The sequence below is a fragment of the Hemiscyllium ocellatum genome, chromosome 6 (genome assembly GCF_020745735.1).
Source record: "Hemiscyllium ocellatum isolate sHemOce1 chromosome 6, sHemOce1.pat.X.cur, whole genome shotgun sequence".
NCBI lineage: Eukaryota > Metazoa > Chordata > Chondrichthyes > Orectolobiformes > Hemiscylliidae > Hemiscyllium > Hemiscyllium ocellatum.
In genome coordinates, this window is record NC_083406.1 from 58,536,854 (window position 1) to 58,555,649 (window position 18,796).

The 18,796-nt window shown below is 44.1% G+C and overlaps 1 protein-coding gene across 1 annotated transcript in view; it reads left to right on the forward strand.

Annotated features, from left to right (window-relative positions):
- The first annotated feature begins 7,361 nt into the window (after window positions 1–7,361).
- Window positions 7,362–18,796, forward strand: part of rab38a (RAB38a, member RAS oncogene family) — a 71,573-nt gene continuing 60,138 nt past the window's right edge. Inside the window, exon 1 of the mRNA XM_060826599.1 lies at window positions 7,362–7,615. Within this exon, the coding sequence (XP_060682582.1) occupies window positions 7,414–7,615 (202 nt within the window). The 5' untranslated portion in view covers window positions 7,362–7,413. The remainder of the gene's footprint in view (window positions 7,616–18,796) is intronic.

Below are 18,796 nucleotides of genomic sequence, written 5' to 3' on the forward strand. Positions count from 1 at the left end.
GACAGTCTCTCAGAGCTGGAATTTAATTCTGGTCCATGGTGCTATGAGGCAGCAGTGCTAACCACAGAACCATTGTGCCACCCTAAATGGTTTTAGGCGGTTGGTGGAGGAGAACCTTTGGTCAGCTGGTGTAGCTGGGCTTCGATATGTGTTGGATGGTGGAGGAACAAGCTGGATGGTGTTACAAGACTTTGCCAGGTGTGTGGCTGTTAATGTCCAGTTTGCAGCAAAAGCCATTGATTACCTAAAGCAATGGCACTTAACCCTGAGGGAAAGCATTGAGGCAGTTCAACATGTGATTTGCTTCATTTGGATAGAATTTCACATCAGCCCTGAAATATTCCTCCGGGGTAGTGCCCATAACTGGAGCTGTCTTGACAACATTATATCCATGTCTGCACACTCTAAACTTTCTTACCTACATCCATCATCAGGACGAGAACTGGAATTCCTGCCTACTATCTGATCATTATGCATCAGTACAGAAGCAATAGAATGTTGAAGATGATGGATGTGGTGCCAACTGAGTGAGAGCTTTATCTTGGATGGGATGGAATATTGTTGAAGTTGTATTCATCCCAACAAGTGGGTAGTATTCTAACTTGTACCTTGCAGATGGTGAACAGGCTTTTTGGAGTCAGGAGGTGAATCACTTGCTGTGACATTCTTAGCTTCTGATCTGCTTTTGTAGCTGCAATATTTAACTGGCTAGTCCAATTCAGTTTCTAGTCAATGGTAACTCCCAGGATGTTGATAATGTGGAGTAATAATGCCATTGAACATCAAGGGTTAATGAGTAAATTTTTTCCTGTTAGAGATGGTTATTGCCTGATACTTGTATAGCACCAAAAAGTGTGGTGCTGGAAAAGCACAGCCAGTCAGGCAGCTTCCAAGAAGCCCTTCATCAGGAATGAGGCTTGTGTAGTGTAAATATTACTTGCTGCCTGTATATTGTCCAGAGATAAAAACAAAACTGCAGATGCTGGAATCCAAGGTAGACAGACAGGAAGCTTAAAGAACGTAGCAAGCCAGGCAGCATCAGGAGGTTACACCTGAAACGTTGAATTCTCCATTTCCTGATGCTGCCTGGCTTTCTGTGTTCTTCCAGCCTCATGCTTGTCTACCCTGTATGTTATCCAGCTCTTGCTTTTGATTTACATAGACTGCTGTAGTATCCGACGAGACCTGAATTGTACTGACCATTGTGAAATCACCAGTGAACATCCCAATTCTGACTTTAGAATGGAGGGAAGGTAATTGAAGAAACAACTGGAGATGGCTGAGCTGCAGACACTACCTTAAGGTACTTCTGCAAAGATGTCCTTGGATTGAGATAATTGATCTTTAGCAGGCACAACTGTCTTCCTTTATGTCATGTATGACTCTAGCTAGCAGAGAGCTATTCCCCCCCAATTTCAATTGATTCTGGTTTTGATAGGACTCCTTGATGTTAGACTCAGCCAATCACTCTCAGTTCACCTCTGGATTTCAACTGTACTAAGATCAGAAGGTGAGTTGCCCTGGAGGAACCCAAACTGTGTGGCATTGAGCACGTTATTCCTTTGCAAGGCATTAGCACTGTAGATGGCCTCTTCTGTGAATTTACCCAGGGGATGGGTGCTGCTTTTTGTGCACAGGACATCACTCAGCAATTTTCCACATTATGGGGTAAATGCCAATGTTGTAGCTATACTGAAACTGTTCGACTAGGCATGATTTGGAGGTGCCAGTGTTGAACTGGGGTGCACAAAGTTAAAAATCACACAACGCCAAGTTATAGTGCAACAGGTTTAATTGGAAGTACTAGCTTTTGGAGCACTGCTCTGGACAACCACCTGATGAAGGAGCAGCAATCCGAAGGCTAGTGCTTTCAAATAAACCTGTTGGACTATAGCCTGGTGTTGTTTGACATGGGGCAAAGCTAGTTCTGGACCACCAGTCTTCAGGACTAATGCTGGAATGTTTTCACAGTCCAGTGCCTTCATTCACTTCTTGATATTAAATGGAGTGAATTGAATTGCTGACATTTGACATGTGTATTGCTGGGGACCTTAGGAGGAAACCATGATGTATCATTAATTTGGCACTTCTGGTTGCAGATGCATCAAATGCTTCAGTGTCTTTTGTACTGTGTTGGACTCCCCCATCTTTGTTGGATAGGGATATTAATGGAGCTTTATTCTTCTATTAGCTGTCTAACTGTTCACCACCATTCATGGCCAGATGTAGCAGGACTGCAAAGCTTAGATTTGATCTCAAAATTGCTTAGCCCTGTTATTATATGCTGCTTCTATTGTTTGGCAATGCAAGTCAGCCTGTGATATAGCTCCACCAGATTGACATCATTTTTTTTAGGTTGTCTGGTGGTGCTTCTAGAATACCTACCCTCCCCCACCCCCAATCCCACACTCTTCATTGGATGAAGGTTGATTTCCTTGTTTATCAATTTTTGAGAAGATTTGTAGGTCAGGTTGATGATAAGAATGTAAGTTAGCTCACTGAGCTGAAAAGTCTGTTTTCAGATGCTTTGTCAGCATGACTAGGTAACATCATTGGTGAAAATCTCCGGAGAAGCGCTGGTAGTATGTTCCGCCTCTAGTTTCCATACATACAGACAAAGAAGGACACCACTTTGACTGGGGCAACACACACATCCTAGGGCAGGTGAAATAAAGACATGCACAAGAATTCTTAGAGACGTGGCATTCTAACCAGAACTCCATCAATAAACACATCGACTTAGATCTCATCTCCCTTCCCTTGAAAAAAGGAACCAGAAATGACCCACCTTAAAAAACCAAGACCTTTAAATAGAGAGACAGGACATGCCACCAGCACTTCACCGGAGACTCCCTCGTGATGTTACTGCTGACGGTGACTAAACGTCTGAAAACAAACCTTCCAGCTCAGCGAACTAACTTACATACTTCCTTGCTTACTTACAGAGTGGGGAATATGGCAGACCATAAAGTTACAGATTGTTGGGGAATTCAATTCTGCTGTTGTGTATTGCCTGCAATGTCTCATGCTTGGCCTTCTTAAGTTGCTTGGTATGTTTGAATTCTGTCCTTTTCAGCATGGCTGCAGAGCCAAACAGCACAATGAAGGGTATCCTCAATATGAGGATGGGTCTTGTTCTCCACAAGATCTGTGCTGTGCTCACTTCTACACCTACTGTCATGAATACATACATTTGTAAAAGGTGGATTGGTGAGGATGAGGTCAAGCTTTACCCTTTCGTTATTCCCTCACTTCCTATTGCAGACCTAGGTTAGCAGTTATGTTCATCAGGGCTTGGCTAGTTTAGTCAACAGTAGTGCTACCAAGCCACTATTGTTTTTTAAATTGACATTGAGGTAGTCTATCTGGAGTACTTCCTGCAACTTTGCCACCCTGAGTGCTTCCTCCAAGTGATCAACATGAAGGAGCAGTGAGTCAGCAGCCAATGGGGAGAATGTATTTGGTTATCATCAAGAGGTTTCTTTGCCCTTGCTGGATCTGATGTCGTGAGACTTCATGGAGTCCAGAGTCAATTTTGAGAATTCCCAGGGCACCTACCTTGTCACTGCATAACACTCTGCTGCCACTTCTGCTAGTGCTGTCAGTGAGGCACAAAATACCAAGGAATAATTATAGTGTTGTCTGGAATATTGAAATGATTGAATGAATAGGACTTTGCCAGGTTGTTGCTTGATCAGTCTGTGGGACAGCTCTCCCAGTTTTGGCACTAGTCCATTAATACTTTTCAGAAGGGATTTTAATGTACACACATGCAAAATGCTAGTAAGAACATCTTTGCAGGTTCAAGAGATCTAGGTTTGCTGTTGTTGTTTCTGGTGCCTAGGTTAATGCCTGGTAGTCTGTCTGGTTTCATTCCCTTTTTACCTCTCCAGAGATTGATGCAACTGAATGACTTGCTGGGCCATTTCACAGACCAGTAAAAAAATCAACCATATTGCAATGTATCTGGAGTCCATACCTCGTGAGAACAACAGTTTGCTTTGCCTAAAGGACCTTAGGGAACCAGCTGAGCTTTTATGATAATGGTCATCATCATACAAACTTCTAATTCCATATTTTGTTTAATTCAAATTTCATTGTTTTCCACAGTGAAATAGTGAGGAAAGATTTCAATCTGAGACTGGTACAGTAGAGTACAAAGGCGAGTCAAACAATCAGGACAGACAGGGACAAAGTAGAGAACAAGGTAGGACTGATAAATTCAACTGCATTTATTTCAATGCAAGAGGCCCAACAAGGAAGGCAGATAAACGCCGGACACGGTTAGGAGAATGGGACTGGGATATCATAGCAATTACAGAAATGTGGCTCAGGGATGGACAGGACTGGTAGCTAAATGTTCCAAGATACAAATGCTACAGGAAGGATAGAAAGGGAAGCAAGAGAGGAGGGGGCGTGGTGTTTTTGATAAAGGATAGTATTACAGCTGTACTGATGGAGGATATTCCCAGAAATACATCCAGGGAAGTTATTTGGGGTTGAACTGAGAAATAAGAAAGGGATGATTACCTTATTGGGATTGTATTATAGACTCTCCCCAATAGTCAGTGGGAAACTGAGAAACAAATTTGGGAGAAGATTCCAGTTATCTATAAGAATGATAGGGTGGTTATGGTAGGGGATTTTAACTTTCCAAACATAGACTGCAACTGCCATAGTGTTGAGGGTTTACATGTAGAGGAACTTGTTAAGTGTGCACAAGAAAATTTTCTGATTCAGTTTGTTGATGTACCTACTAGAGAAAGTGCTAAACCTAACCTGCTCTTGGGAAATAAAGCAGGGCGTCTCTGAGTTGTCAGTGGGGGAGCACAATTCTATTAGTTATAAAATAGTGATGGAAAAAGATAGACTAGATGTAAAAGTTGAAGTTCTAAGTTGGAGGAAGGCCAATTTTGATGGTATCAGGCAAGATATCTCAAAACCTGATTGAGGGCAGACGTTCGCAGGTAAAGGGATGGCTGAAAAATGGGAAGCCTTCAGAAATGAGATAGTCCAGAGACAATATATTCCAGTTAAGGTGAAAGGAAAGGATGGTAGATGTCAGGAATGCTAGATGACTAGAGAAATTGAGGATTTGGTTAAGAAAAAGAAGGAAGCATATGTCAGGTATAGACAGGATAGATTGAATGAATCCTTAGAGTATAAAGGCAGTAGCAGTGTATTTAAGAATTCAGGAGGGCAAAAGGGGACATGATATAGCTTTGGCAAATAGGGTTAAGGAGAATCCAAAGGGTTTTTACAAATGCATTGAGGACAAAAGAGTAACTAGGAAGAGAATAGGGCCCCTCAAAGATCAGCAAGGCGGCCTTTGTGTGGAGCCGCAGGAGATGGGGAGAAACTAAATAAGTATTTTGCATCCGTGTTTATATGGAAAAGGACATGGAAGATATAGAATGTAGGAAATACATGGTGACATTTTGAAAAATGTCCATATTACAGAGGAGGAAGTGTTCGATGTCTTGAAATGCATAAAAGTGGATAAATCCCCAAGACCTGATCAGGTGTACCCTTGATCTCTGTGGGAATCTAGGGAAGTGATTGCTGGGCCTCTTGCTGAGATATTTGTATCATCGATAGTCACAGGTGAGGTGCTCGAAGACTGGAGGTTGGATAACGTAGTGAGCCTGATGCCAGTGGGGGGCAAGTTGTTGGAGGGAATCCTGAGGTACAGTAGGAGAGTCCAGAACTAGAGGGCATAGGTTTAGAGTGAGAGGAGAGAGATAGAAAAGACGCGTAAGGGGCACCATTTTCACACAGAGAGTGGTGTATGTATGGAATGAGCTGCCACAGGAAGTGGTGGAGGCTAGTGCAATTACAACATTTAAAAGACATCTGGATGGGTATATAAATAGGAAGGGTTTGGAGGGATATGGGCTGGGTGCTGGCAGGTGGGACTAGATTGGGGTGGGATAGCTGGCCGGCATGGACGAGTTGGGCTGAAGGGTATGTTTTTGTGCTGTATATCTTAATGACTCCATATACTATATCTGCAAAAACTCAAGAAAGGACCTATATCCACTACTGTTGTTCCAGAATGGAACAGTCTACCTCAGATTATCATGGAAAGGAAAGGAGTTCCTGAAACCTTGAATGAAATCTTAAGCTAGATGTCTCATACTACTTTGCAGTAACTCAGAGGTGGTTTTCACCACTTAAAATACACTGTTGCCAAGCCAAATGGCTGTCTCTATCATGCTAATGAGTAATGTGACATAAGCTTCAGGCCTGTGTAATGCCTTAAATGCCGATCAATGGTGGACCAAAATCTATCCCATTGACCATTGTCAGCATGCTGATTGCACTCAACCAGCTCATACTTGCAAGCCTCAGTTTCCTACTTTCACTATTAGTTGACTTCTGTAGTCAAAAACCTTGGACATCTTGTCTTCTTCAGCAATTTCTAATTAGGATGTGTCATTTACTATCACAAGGAATCATTGACAGAATCACATTATTGCACTTGAGGGCAAGCAAATAAAATACATAAGGGAGTTAAGAAGAGCATGTAACTCAGGAGGCAGGAGATGAATGTGAAGTAAACATTAAAATATGCACCAATTTAGATGAACGTCCTGTATCAAATTTATGTATCGGTGTAGAAGATGGTGGCCTAAAGTGTCACACTATGGAGTGAGGCATTGAAGACAGAAATTGTCAGAAGTATTTCAGATAATTTGAACAAGCCTTTTAAAGTGCAAGTCAGGCAGCATCCCAGGACCAGGAAAATTGACGTTTCGGGCCAAAGCCCTTCATCACCATTCCTGATGAAGAGCTTTTGCCTGAAACATCAATTTTCCTGGTCCTGGGATGCTACCTGACTTGCTGTGCTTTTCCAGCACCACTCTAATCTTGACTCCAGCATCTGCAGTACCCATTTTCGTCTAAGCTTAAAGAGTCAGCATTAGATGCACAAGAAATTTTCAGAACTGCCAGTGGACTGAAGACTCTTTCCCAATCCCAACATTCTCTTGGTCTTACATTCCTTGATCTTAAACACATTCCTTCTAGCATTGTTTCTGTTGCTTGCAGTGCCAACTTATAATAAACTTATTAAATCACATGCTTTGGGTCATAACCCTTAGATTTTCTGACAGCTGGGGGAAACATCCATTGTGGAATACCGGAAAGTAAGAGAGAAAGGTTTGAATGTAATAAAAGTATCTTATACCACTGCTGTGTGTTCACTTTGTTAGCAGTTGCATATGAGTGTCGATGCGGCCGGGGGGCTAGTAGTGGGAGACTTTGTCAGTGGGATGGCACGTATTCACACACTCGCCGAACATTCCCCATCGTGCTGTCAGCCTGGGCAAGGGGCGTTGCTATCTTGGCACGGCTGCAATAGCCTCATTGAAAGGACAGTACAGGACGGGTTATGAACCAGCAACTTCGAAAATGCAGAAAAGCCAGACCGAGCACCTCTATAAAATATTAGTCATCGGTGATCTGGGTGTAGGAAAGACCAGTATTATCAAGCGCTACGTACATCAAACCTTTTCCCAACATTATCGAGCTACGATTGGCGTGGATTTCGCACTTAAAGTACTCAACTGGGACTCGGAGACTGTAGTTCGACTGCAGTTATGGGACATAGCGGGTAAGATTTTGTTAGTCATTCTCAACAGGCTGTTGTTTCGAGTGAAGAAACTACAGAGTAATAGTTGCTAAGAAACAATCTCGTGTGTGGTTGCACAATGGGTTTGCAGCTGCACAGACATGTATTCGGAATGTTAATGCGTGAATTCAAAGTAGCGTGAGGCAACTATTTTTACACTATTGTTTGGACCGAAATTTCACTTGGACATTGCACATTGCAGTCATTAGTTAGTTAAAAGTCAATTTGCCTTAACTGTTTGGAGAGACTACTTTAGCGGCTCTCAATTCTTCCAGAGAGCGAGAAAAGAGACTAGAAATAAATCTGCAGTACGTGCAGATAATCACGAGTGGAGAGGACGGTTCTTCTCTGGTGGATTTAAAATTAGGATAAAATTAGGATTGTGGAGCCATCTGAACAACTCACTAAGTTATAGTTATGCTAATCGATCTAAACTTGAGAAACTGTATGTAATGTGGACATGCAAATGTGAAATTTTGTATTTGACCAGGGTATTGGTGTAAACTTAATGTTCCACTAACATGACGGTCCGATGTCTTTCTCGTTACGTGTTCTGTTAAGTAAAGCAGGGTCAATCGATATGATCAAGACACATTTTACTACTTCTAAAGACAAACAAGGGCGCAGTTCTGTCCTCAGTAAGAAGTGGTGTGTGGAAGTCATGTGTTGCCAAATCATATGATTCAAATCTGGACCAACATACCAAATGACTTTTTTTTTTGAATCGCGTACAATTCCAACAAAAAAAAATGAACTTGGAGAAATGTGATCTTTAATTGTAAGCATTCAGGGAAGTGAAATGATTTCAACATTTCCAGAATTTGAGGAAATCTGTTTAAAGATGTGGGAGTTTCATCTTGCTGCATTGTCCACATCTTTTCAGATTGGTGTGGTGTTCTGGTTTGAATGCATTATTTTCTGAGGAGCAGGTGAACTTTAGTCTTTTGAACCACAAAAATAAACACGGACCTAATTCTGCCATTTTCCCAATGTAATACTTCAAGACAACATTCAATTTTGAAGGCTCTGGCCCTGCCTCCAGGGTGCCTGAAATGCTGCAAACATCATATCAGTTAACATGATGTGCCAAATGTTTCTATGTTACTGGCAATAAGCATTAGGCCACTTGCATAAAGTAAAGTAGGGGCAAAGACCAATTTCAGAAGGAAGTCTCATGTCAGACATTAAGTGATGCAGAGATTGAGCATGCTGTGACCAACAGCTACAGTTCCATCTGCAATTTAACCAGTGATTGAAAGCAAAGAGCCCATGAAATCCCAGAATATTTGGCAAATTGGATCTGCAATTGGTTGAGTGGTGGGAAGTAGAGGGACATGGCTGAGGGGTGTTTTTCCGACTGGAAGTCTGTGTCCAGTGGGCTCCCACAGGGGTTGGTGTTGGGGCCTTACAGTTTGTGGTTTACATAGATCATTTAGATTTGAATGCAGGAGGGTTGATCACCAAGTTTGCAGACAATATGAAAAAGGTGGGATTGTGAAGAATGAGAGGGATAGAATGAGAGGGCAACAAGAGGTTGGTCAGATTGGCTGATCAGTGATGAATGGAATTAAATTCTGATAAATGTGAGAAGATGCTCCTGGACAAAACAAACATAGCAAGGAAGTACATGATAAGCAGTCAGACCCTGGGAAGCAGTGAGGATCACAAGGACTGTGGTGTGTATGTACAATGATCCTTTAAGGAAGCAGGATGACTGGATAAAATAGTTAAGAAGGCACATGTTATACTTTGTATATATGTCCGTGAGCTGGCGTTTAGCCTCAGCGGTGTACCTCCCACCACCACCAAACCATCATCCCATGACCCCATCTCCCACCACCATACCATCATCCTATGACCCCACCTCCCACCACCATACCATCATCCCATGACCCCACCTCCCACCACCAAACCATCATCCATGACCCCACCTCCCACCACCAAACCATCATCTCCCAGACCATCCATAACCTCATCACCTCAGGGGATCTTCCATCCACTGCCTCCAACCTCATAGTCCCACAACCCCGCACCGCCCATTTCTACCTCCTGCCCAAAATCCACAAACCTGACTGCCCCAGCCAACCCATTGTCTCAGCCTACTCCTGCCCCACCGAACTCATCTCCACATAACTTGACACAGTCCTGTCCCCCTTAGTCCAAGAACTCCCCACCTACATTCGGGACACCACCCACACCCTCCACCTCCTCCATGATTTTCACTTCCCCAGTCCCCAACACCTTATCTTCACCATAGACATCCAGTACACCTCCATCCCCCATCACGAAGGACTCAAAGCCCTCTGCTTCTTCCTTTCCCGCCGCACCAACCAGTACCCTTCCACTGACACCCTCCTTCGACTGACTGGACTGATCCTCACCCTGAACAACTTCTCTTTCCAATCCTCCCACTTCCTCCAAACCAAGGGAGTAGCCATGGGCACCCGCATGGGCCCCAGCTATGCCTGCCTCTTTGTAGGATATGCGGAACAGTCCATCTTCCGCAACTACACTGGCACCACCCCCCACCTTCTCCTATGCTACATCGATGACTGTATCGGGGCTGCCTCGTGCTCCCATGAGGAGGTTAAACAGTTCATCCACTTTACCAACAACTTCCACCCCGACCTCAAATTCACCTGGACCATCTCAGACTCCTCCCTCCCCTTCCTAGACCTTTCCATTTCTATCTCTGGCGACTGAATCAACACGGACATTTACTATAAACCGACTAACTCCCACAGCTACCTAAACTACACCTCCTTCCACCCTGCCCCCTGTAAAAACGCCATCCCATATTCTCAATTCCTTCGTCTCTGCCGCATCTGCTCCCAGGAGGACCAGTTCCAATACCGTACAGTCCAGATGGCCTCCTTCTTCAAGGACCGCAGATTCCCCCAGACGTGATCGACGATGCCCTCCACCGCATTTCCTCCACTTCCCGCTCCTCCGCCCTTGAGCCCCGCCCCTCCAACCGCCACCAGGACAGAACCCCACTGGTTCCCACCTACCACCCCACCAACCTCCATATACAGCGTATCAACCGCTGTCATTTCTGCCACCTCCAAACGGACCCCACCACTAGGGATACATTTCCCTCCCCTTCCCTATCAGCATTCCGAAAAGACCACTCCCTCCGTGACTCCCTCGTCAGGTCCACACCCCCCACCAACCCAACCTCCACTCCCGGCACCTTCCCCTGCAACCTCAAGGAATGCAAAACTTGCGCCCACACCTCCTCCCTTACTTCCCAAATTCACCTGCACCTCTACACACATCATCTATTGCATCCGCTGCACCCGATGTGGCCTCCTCTATATTGGGGAGACAGGCCGCCTACTTGCAGAACATTTCAGAGAACACCTCTGGGACACCCGGATCAACCAACCCAACCACCCCGTGGCTCAACACTTTAACTCCCCCTCCCACTCCATCAAGGAAATGCAGGTCCTTGGACTCCTCCATCGCCAGACCATAACAACACGATGGTTGGAGGAAGAGCGCCTCATCTTCCGCCTCAGAACCCCCCAACCACAAGGGATGAACTCAGATTTCTCTAGTTTCCTCATTTCCCCTCCCCCCACCTTGTCTCAGTCAAATCCCTCGAACTCAGCATCGCCTTCCTAACCTGCAATCTTCTTCCTGACCTCTCCGCCCCCACCCCACTCCAGCCTATCACCCTCACCTTGACCTCCTTCCACCTATCACATCTCCATCACCCCTCCCCCAAGTCCCTCCTCCCTACCTTTTATCTTAGTCTGCTGGACACACTTTCCTCATTCCTGAAGAAGGGCTTATGCCCGAAACGTCGAATCTCCTGTTCCCTGGATGCTGCCTGACCTGCTGCTCTTTTTCAGCAACACATTTTCAGCTCTGATCTCCAGCATCTGCAAACCTCACTTTCTCCTCGAACATGTTATACTCTGTCCAGCTAAGCTTATCCTCACTTTGAACAAATTATCCTTTAACTCTTCCTATTTTCTTCAGGTCAAAAGGGTGACCATGGGTATCCACATGGGCCCCAGTAACGCCTGTTGCTTTGTTGCGTGCAAGGAACATTCTTTGTTCTAGTCATACTGTAGCTCCCATTCAAACCATTCCTCCAGTACATCAATAACATCATTGGTGCTACTTCCCTCTCTCGTCCAGAATTGGAAACGTTTATCAATATTGCTCCCAATATCCACCCTGCTGAGTCCTTCACCTGGTCCATTTCTGACTCTTCATAGAACATAGAACATAGAAGGATACAGCGCAGTACAGGCCCTTCGGCCCTCGATGTTGCGCCGACCGAATCCTACCTAACCTATACTAGCCCAATAACTTCCAAATGCCTATCCAATGCCCGCTTAAATGACCATAAAGAAGGAGAGTTCACCACTGATACGGGCAGGGCATTCCATGAACTCACAACCCGCTGTGTGAAGAATCTACCCCTAACATCTGTCCTATACCTACCACCCCTTAATTTAAAGCTATGTCCCCTAGTAACACCTGACTCCATTAGCGGTAAAAGGTTCTTAGTATCTACCCTATCTAAACCCCTAATCATCTTATACACTTCTATCAGATCTCCCCTAAACCTTCTCTTCTCCAATGAGAACAGCCCCAAGTGCCTCAGCCTTTCCTCATAAGATTTTCCTACCATTCCAGGCAACATCCTGGTAAACCTCCTCTGCACTCGTTCTAAAGCTTCCACATCCTTCCTATAGTATGGCGACCAAAACTGCACACAATACTCCAGATGAGGCCGCACCAGAGTCTTATACAACTGCAACATGACCTCAGGACTCCGGAACTCAATTCCTCTGCCAATAAAGCCCAGTACACCATATGCCTTCCTCACAGCACTATTTACCTGGGTGGCAACTTTCAGAGATCTGTGTACATGGACACCAAGATCCCTCTGCTCATCCACACTACCAAGTAGCCTACCATTAGCCCAGTAATCCATCATCTTGTTATTCCTACCAAAGTGAACGACTTCGCACTTAGCTACATTGAATTCCATTTGCCATATTTCCGCCCAGCTCTGCAACTTACCTATATCCCGCTGTAACCTACCACTTCCTTCCTCACTATCCACAACTCCACCGACTTTTGTGTCATCCGCAAACTTGCTTACCCAGCTTTCAAGTCCTTCCTCTAGATCATTTATAAAGATAACAAAAAGCAATGGTCCCAAAACAGATCCTTGTGGTACACCGCTAGTAACTGCGCTCCAAGATGAACATAATCCATCAACTACTACCCTCTGTCTCCTTCCAGCCAGCCAATTCCTAATCCAAACCTCTAATGTATCCTCAATGCCATACCTCCGAAGTTTTAGCATTAGCCTACCATGGGGGCATTTCCTTAACTTCTGTTTCCATTTCTGAGGACAGGCTGTCCACCCAATATCCACTATATGCTCACTGACTCCCACAGTTACCTTGACTATACACCCTCATATCCTGCTTCCCGTAAAGACTCTATTCCATTCTCCCAGTTTCTCAGTCTCTGTCATATCTGTTCCAATAAGACCCCTTGTTGAAGTTGGCATTCCGAAATGTCCACCTTCTTCCTCAACCAAGGACTCCCCACACTGTGTTTGATAGAGCTCTCAGACATGTCCAAATTACCTCCTGCAGTTTGGTCTTCAACCCCTCTCTTCTGTCCCCCTCACCCTCACCTACCATCCCACCATCGTCCACATCCAAAGAATCATTAGCTGCCATTACTGTTATCTCCAGTGGAATGCAACCACCAAACACACATTCCTCTTCCCTCCTTTGTCAACCTTCTGCAAGGACTATTCTCTCTGGGACACTGTGGACCACTTCTCCTCCACTTCCAACATCTCCCCACACCGCTCCAGCACTTTCCATGATTTGCAGAATGTGTAACACCTGCCCACTTACTTCCTCCCTCTTGACTATATAAAGCCCCAGACATACCTTCCAGGTGAAGCAACGATTTAGTTGCTCTTCACTGAACCTAGCCTACTGTATTCGCTGCTCGCAATGTGGTCTTCTTTACACTGGGAAGATGAAGCGCAGACAGGGCGAATGCTTTGTACAACACTTATGTTCTATCTGCAAAAATGACCCTGAGCTTCCAGTCGCTTGTTGTCTCAACAGACCACCGTGTTTCCTAGGGGAGAAAGTGAGGTCTTCCTTATGCCCGAAACATCGAATTTCCTGTTCCTTGGATGCTGCCTGACCTGCTGCGCTTTTCCAGCAACACACTTTCACTTTGTTTCCTAACCAACATCTCTATGGCAGACTTGCTGCAGTGCTCCAGTACAGCTCAGTGCAAGCTGGAAAAGCACCACCTCATTGTCTGCTTGGAAACCCTGCAGTCTTTTGGACTCAATATAGAGTTTAGCAATTTCAGGGCTTGAGCACCTTTTTCCCATGTCCTTAGCCCAACCCACACATCAGGCCCTGTCATCACATTGGCTGCTATCACAAACAACCCATTATCAGCCACCTATAGGCCCCATTAGCAGCTATTCATTCTCCCAGGGTGACCTTCACCCATTTTGTTGTCTGCCTGACTTTTTTCTGTCTCTCTGAGCTCCAGTTCCACCTATTGTTTACTCCTCCCATCTCCTCCTCACCCCTTCTTTAGCATATATACTAACCTTTCCCCAACTGCAATCAGTTCTGAGAAGGCTCACGCTAATTCTGCTTTCTCTCCACAGATGCTGCCAGATCTGCTGAGTTTTGCCAGCAATTTCTGTTTTTGTTTCTGATTTCCAGCATTCTTAGTTTTCTTTTCAAATGGTATACTTGCCTTTATTAAGGATACTGTGGCACATTCGTGAAGTGGAGAGTATTGTGGATAGCAGATATAGAGAGGTGGTCACACCACAGACTCAGACTTCATAGGCAGGAAGGGAATGGGTGACCACCAGGCAGAGCAAGACGGCTAAGCAGGCAGGGCAGGAATCTCCTGTGGCTATTCCCCTGCAAAAAGATATACCATTTTGGATACTGTCGAGGGGAATGGCCTCTCAGGGGATGACAGTAGTAGCCAAATTCATAGCACCATGGTTGGCTCTGCTGCAGAGGGAGGGAGAAGTAGGAATAGAAATGTGATACTAATAGGGGATTCAATCATAAGGGGAATAGATAGGCATGTGTGTGGTAGGAAACAAGTGTCCAGAATGATGCATTGCCTCCCTTGTGCTACAGTCCTGGATGTCTCAGAGGGTTGCAGGTCATTCTCGAGGGGGAACGCAAACACCCAGTGGTTGTGGTACACGTCAGTACTAGCAACATAGGTAAGAAAAAAGGATGAGGTCCTAAAAGCAGAATATACAGAACTAGGAAGAAAATTCAAGTATAAGACCTCAAAGATAGTTATCTCAGAATTACCACTAGTGTCATGAACTAATCAGAGTAGAAACAGCAGGTTATATAGGATAAACACATGGCTGAAAAGATGGTGTGAGAGGGAGGATTTCAGATTCATGGGGCATTGGGACTGGTTCTGGGGGAGATAGGATCTGTACAAAGTGGACAGGTTACACCTGACCAGGACCAGGACTGATGTCCTTGGGGAGGTACTCGTTAGAGTGGTTTGGCAGGATTTAAACTAGTAAGATGGGAACCAGAAAAGTAGGGCAGTAAATGCAGGAATTGAGGAAGAGGTAGAATCAATGCAAACAGGACTAAGAACAAGAACAGGCAGGGAAATGCTGCTGAAAAAAACAGTGGAGATTGTCTGAAATATATGAGAGGTGTAATAGGCAAGGTAGATGAACTTAGAGATTTGGAGTACTTGGAACTAAGACATTATTGCGATTTTGGAAACTTGGCTGAAAGATGGACAGGACAGACAGCCCAGGTTTTAGATGTTTCAGGTGTGATAGAAAAGAATGGGAGAGTTGCATTTACTGGTAAATTAGCATCTCACAGCTGAACTGAGGGATAGTATATCAGCGGACTCGTGCAATGAGACAAAATAGGTAGAACTCAGGAATAGGAAAGGTGAACTCACAATGCTGGGGCTATGCTACATAACCTCACAATAGCCAGCAGGAGATAGAGGAGAGAATGTTTAGACAGATTTAGGAAAGATGTAAAACCAGCAGCATTGCTGTGGGTGATTTTAACTTCTGTATTGACTGAGACTCATTTCATGCTAGGAGCTTGGATGAGGCAGAATTTGAAAGGACCATTCAGGAGGGTGTCTTGACACAATATGTAAAAAGCCCAACCAGGGAAGAGTTTATACTGGATCTGGTTTTGGGAAATGAGCCCAACCAGGTGAGTGAAGTTTCAGTGGGGGAGCATTTTAGGAGATGTGACCATAATACCATGAGCTTCAAGTTGGTCATGGATAGGGATAACAGAAACCTTGGGTGAAGGTGTTAAATTGGGGAAAGATGAACGACAACAACATTAGACAGAAAATGGAGAATTTTGATTGGAGGTGTTTTTTTCAGGGTAAATCCACATCGGACATGTGGGAATATTTGATATGAGTTCAGGAGTGACACATTCCTATGAGAATGAAGGATAGGTATGGCAAGTTACGTGAACCTTGAATGACCAGGGATGTTATGACCTTGGTCAAAAAGGAAAAAGGAGCAAAAGTAAGGTCTGGGACCATGGGAATTGACAAAGCCCTTGAAGTATATAAGGAATGTTGGAAAGAACTTAAACAAGGAATTAGAAGAGCTAAAGGGGTAATGAAAACTCATTAATAAACAGGATTAATGAGAATCCCAAGGTTTTTTATACATATATAAAAAGCAAGAGGGTAGCCAGGAAACGGTTGGCCCACTGAAGGATAAGGAAGGGAATCTATGTGTGTAGCCAGAAGAGGTCGGTGAGGTCCTAAATGAATACTTTGTGTCAGTATTCACCAAAGAAAAGGAATCAGAGGATGATCTCAGGAAAGGGAGTTTCAAATTTCAAGGCTGTGTTGCTATTAAAAAGGGCACCTTAAAAGTATAAAGATAATAAGTCCCCAGGTCCTGATGGTATCTATCCCAGAATATTGAGGAGGCAAGAGAACAAATTGCTGGGACATTGACAGATATCTTTGTATCCTCTTTAGACACAGGTGAGGTCCTAGAGAACTGAAGAATAGCCTGTGTTGTCCCATTGTTTAAGAAGGGTAGCAGAGATAATCTATGAAATTACAGGCCCGTAAACCTCACGTAGGGAGGGAAATTATTGGAAAAGATTCTAGGGGGCAAGATCTGTACACATTTAGAAGTAAATGGACTTATTAAAAATAGACAGCATGGATTTGTGCTGGAGAGGTTGTGTCTAACTAATCTGATCAAGTTTTTTGTGGAGATGACAAAGATGATTCAGATAGGAAAGTCAGTTGATGTTGTCTACATGGACTTCAGTAAAGCCTTTGACAAGGTCTCACATGGTAGACTGGTACAAAAAGTGAAGTCAAATCGTATCGGGGTGAGCTGGCAAGAACTGGCTTTGTGATAGAAGACAGGGTAGAAGTGGAAGAATGCTTTTCGGAGTGAAGCGTTGTGACTAGTAGTGTCCCACAGAGATCAGTGCTGGGACCTCTGCTGTTCATAGTCTACATAAATCATTTGGAGGAAAAAGTGGCTGGTCTAATTAGCAAGTTTGCAGATGATACAAAGATTGGTGGAGTTGTGGATAATGAGAAGGATTGTCAGAGGATACAGTAGCATATAGATCAGTTGGAGCCTGGGCAGAAAAATGGGATGGAGTTTAATCCAGACAAATGTGAGGTGGTGCATTTTGGAAATTCAAATACAGGTGGCCATTATACAGTGTTGAGAGTGTGGTGCTGGAAAAGCATAGCACTTCAGGCAGCATGTGAGGAGCAGGAGAATCAATGTTTTGTGCAGAAACCCTTCATCAGGTTACCTGTGAAGGGAACAGTGAATGGCAGAATCCTTAAGAGTATTGATCTGCAGAGGGATCTGGGTGTGCAGGTCCACAGATCACTGAAGGTGGCAGCGCAGATCGATAAGGTTGTAACAAAGGCCTATAGCATGCTTGCCTTCAATGGAAGGGGCATTAAGCATCAGGATAAACAAGGAGTTGCAGCTTTATAGAACTTTACTTAGGGTGCACTTGGAATATTGCATTCTAATCAACACATTACCAGAAGGAAGTGGATGCTTTGGAGAGGGTTCAGAAAGGTTTGTCAGAAAGATGCTTGGTATGGGGTATTTTAGCTATGAAGAAAGGTTGGATAGACTAGGTTTGTTTTCACTGGAATGCAGGAGATTGAGGAGTGACCTGATAGAAGTTTATAAGATTGGATAGAGTGGAATGTGTGAGGCTTTTTCCTAGGATGAAGGCATCTTTTACTAGGCAACACAGGTTTAATGTGTGGGAGTGATAATTAAAAGCGATGTGAGAGGCAAGTTTTTCACACAAAGAATGGTGAGTGCCTCAAAGGTGCTGCCAGAGGAAGTGGTTTAAGAGACACAGTTGCAGCATTCAAGAAACACCTGGACCAATGAATAGGAAGGGAATAGAGATATATGGATCCTGTAAGTGAAAACCGTTTTAGTATGGTTTTAGTATGGAAGGTGTCAGTGCAGACTTGGAGGGCCGAAGGCCCGTTCCTGTGCAGTATTGTCCTTTCTTCTGTGTTCTTCTTTGTTTATTAGTTGAGCCAGAGATTTTAAGAGCAGGGAGATTTTGCTGGAACTTACAAAATGTTAGTTAGGCCACAACTAGAGTATTGTGTGCAGTTCTAGAATCCACATTATAAGAAGGTTTTGATTGCACTGGAGAAGGTGCAGTGCAAATTTACCAGGATGTTGCCTAATCTGGACTGTTTTAGTTATGAAGAGATTGGACAGACTGGGGTTATTTTCCTTAGAGCAGAAGAGATTGAGAGTGGTTATGGTTGAAATGTATGAAATTATGAGGGTCAGAGACGGAATAGAGAGGAACAAGTAGTTCCTCTTGGTGGAATGATCAATGGTGTGGAGGCATAGATTTAAGGTAAGGGGCAAAAGACTAGAAGGAGATCATAGATATCATGGAATCCCTACATATATTGTCTACTCATACTAGGCCTTTTCTTATATCATCAATATTAGCTTCTCCCTAGTTCTGTACTTATATGTTTGACATTTTGGGGTCTTATTTCATTATGAGCTTAAACTATATTGTTAGAAGATCTCCTGCCATAACATATTTCACTTGAACTATT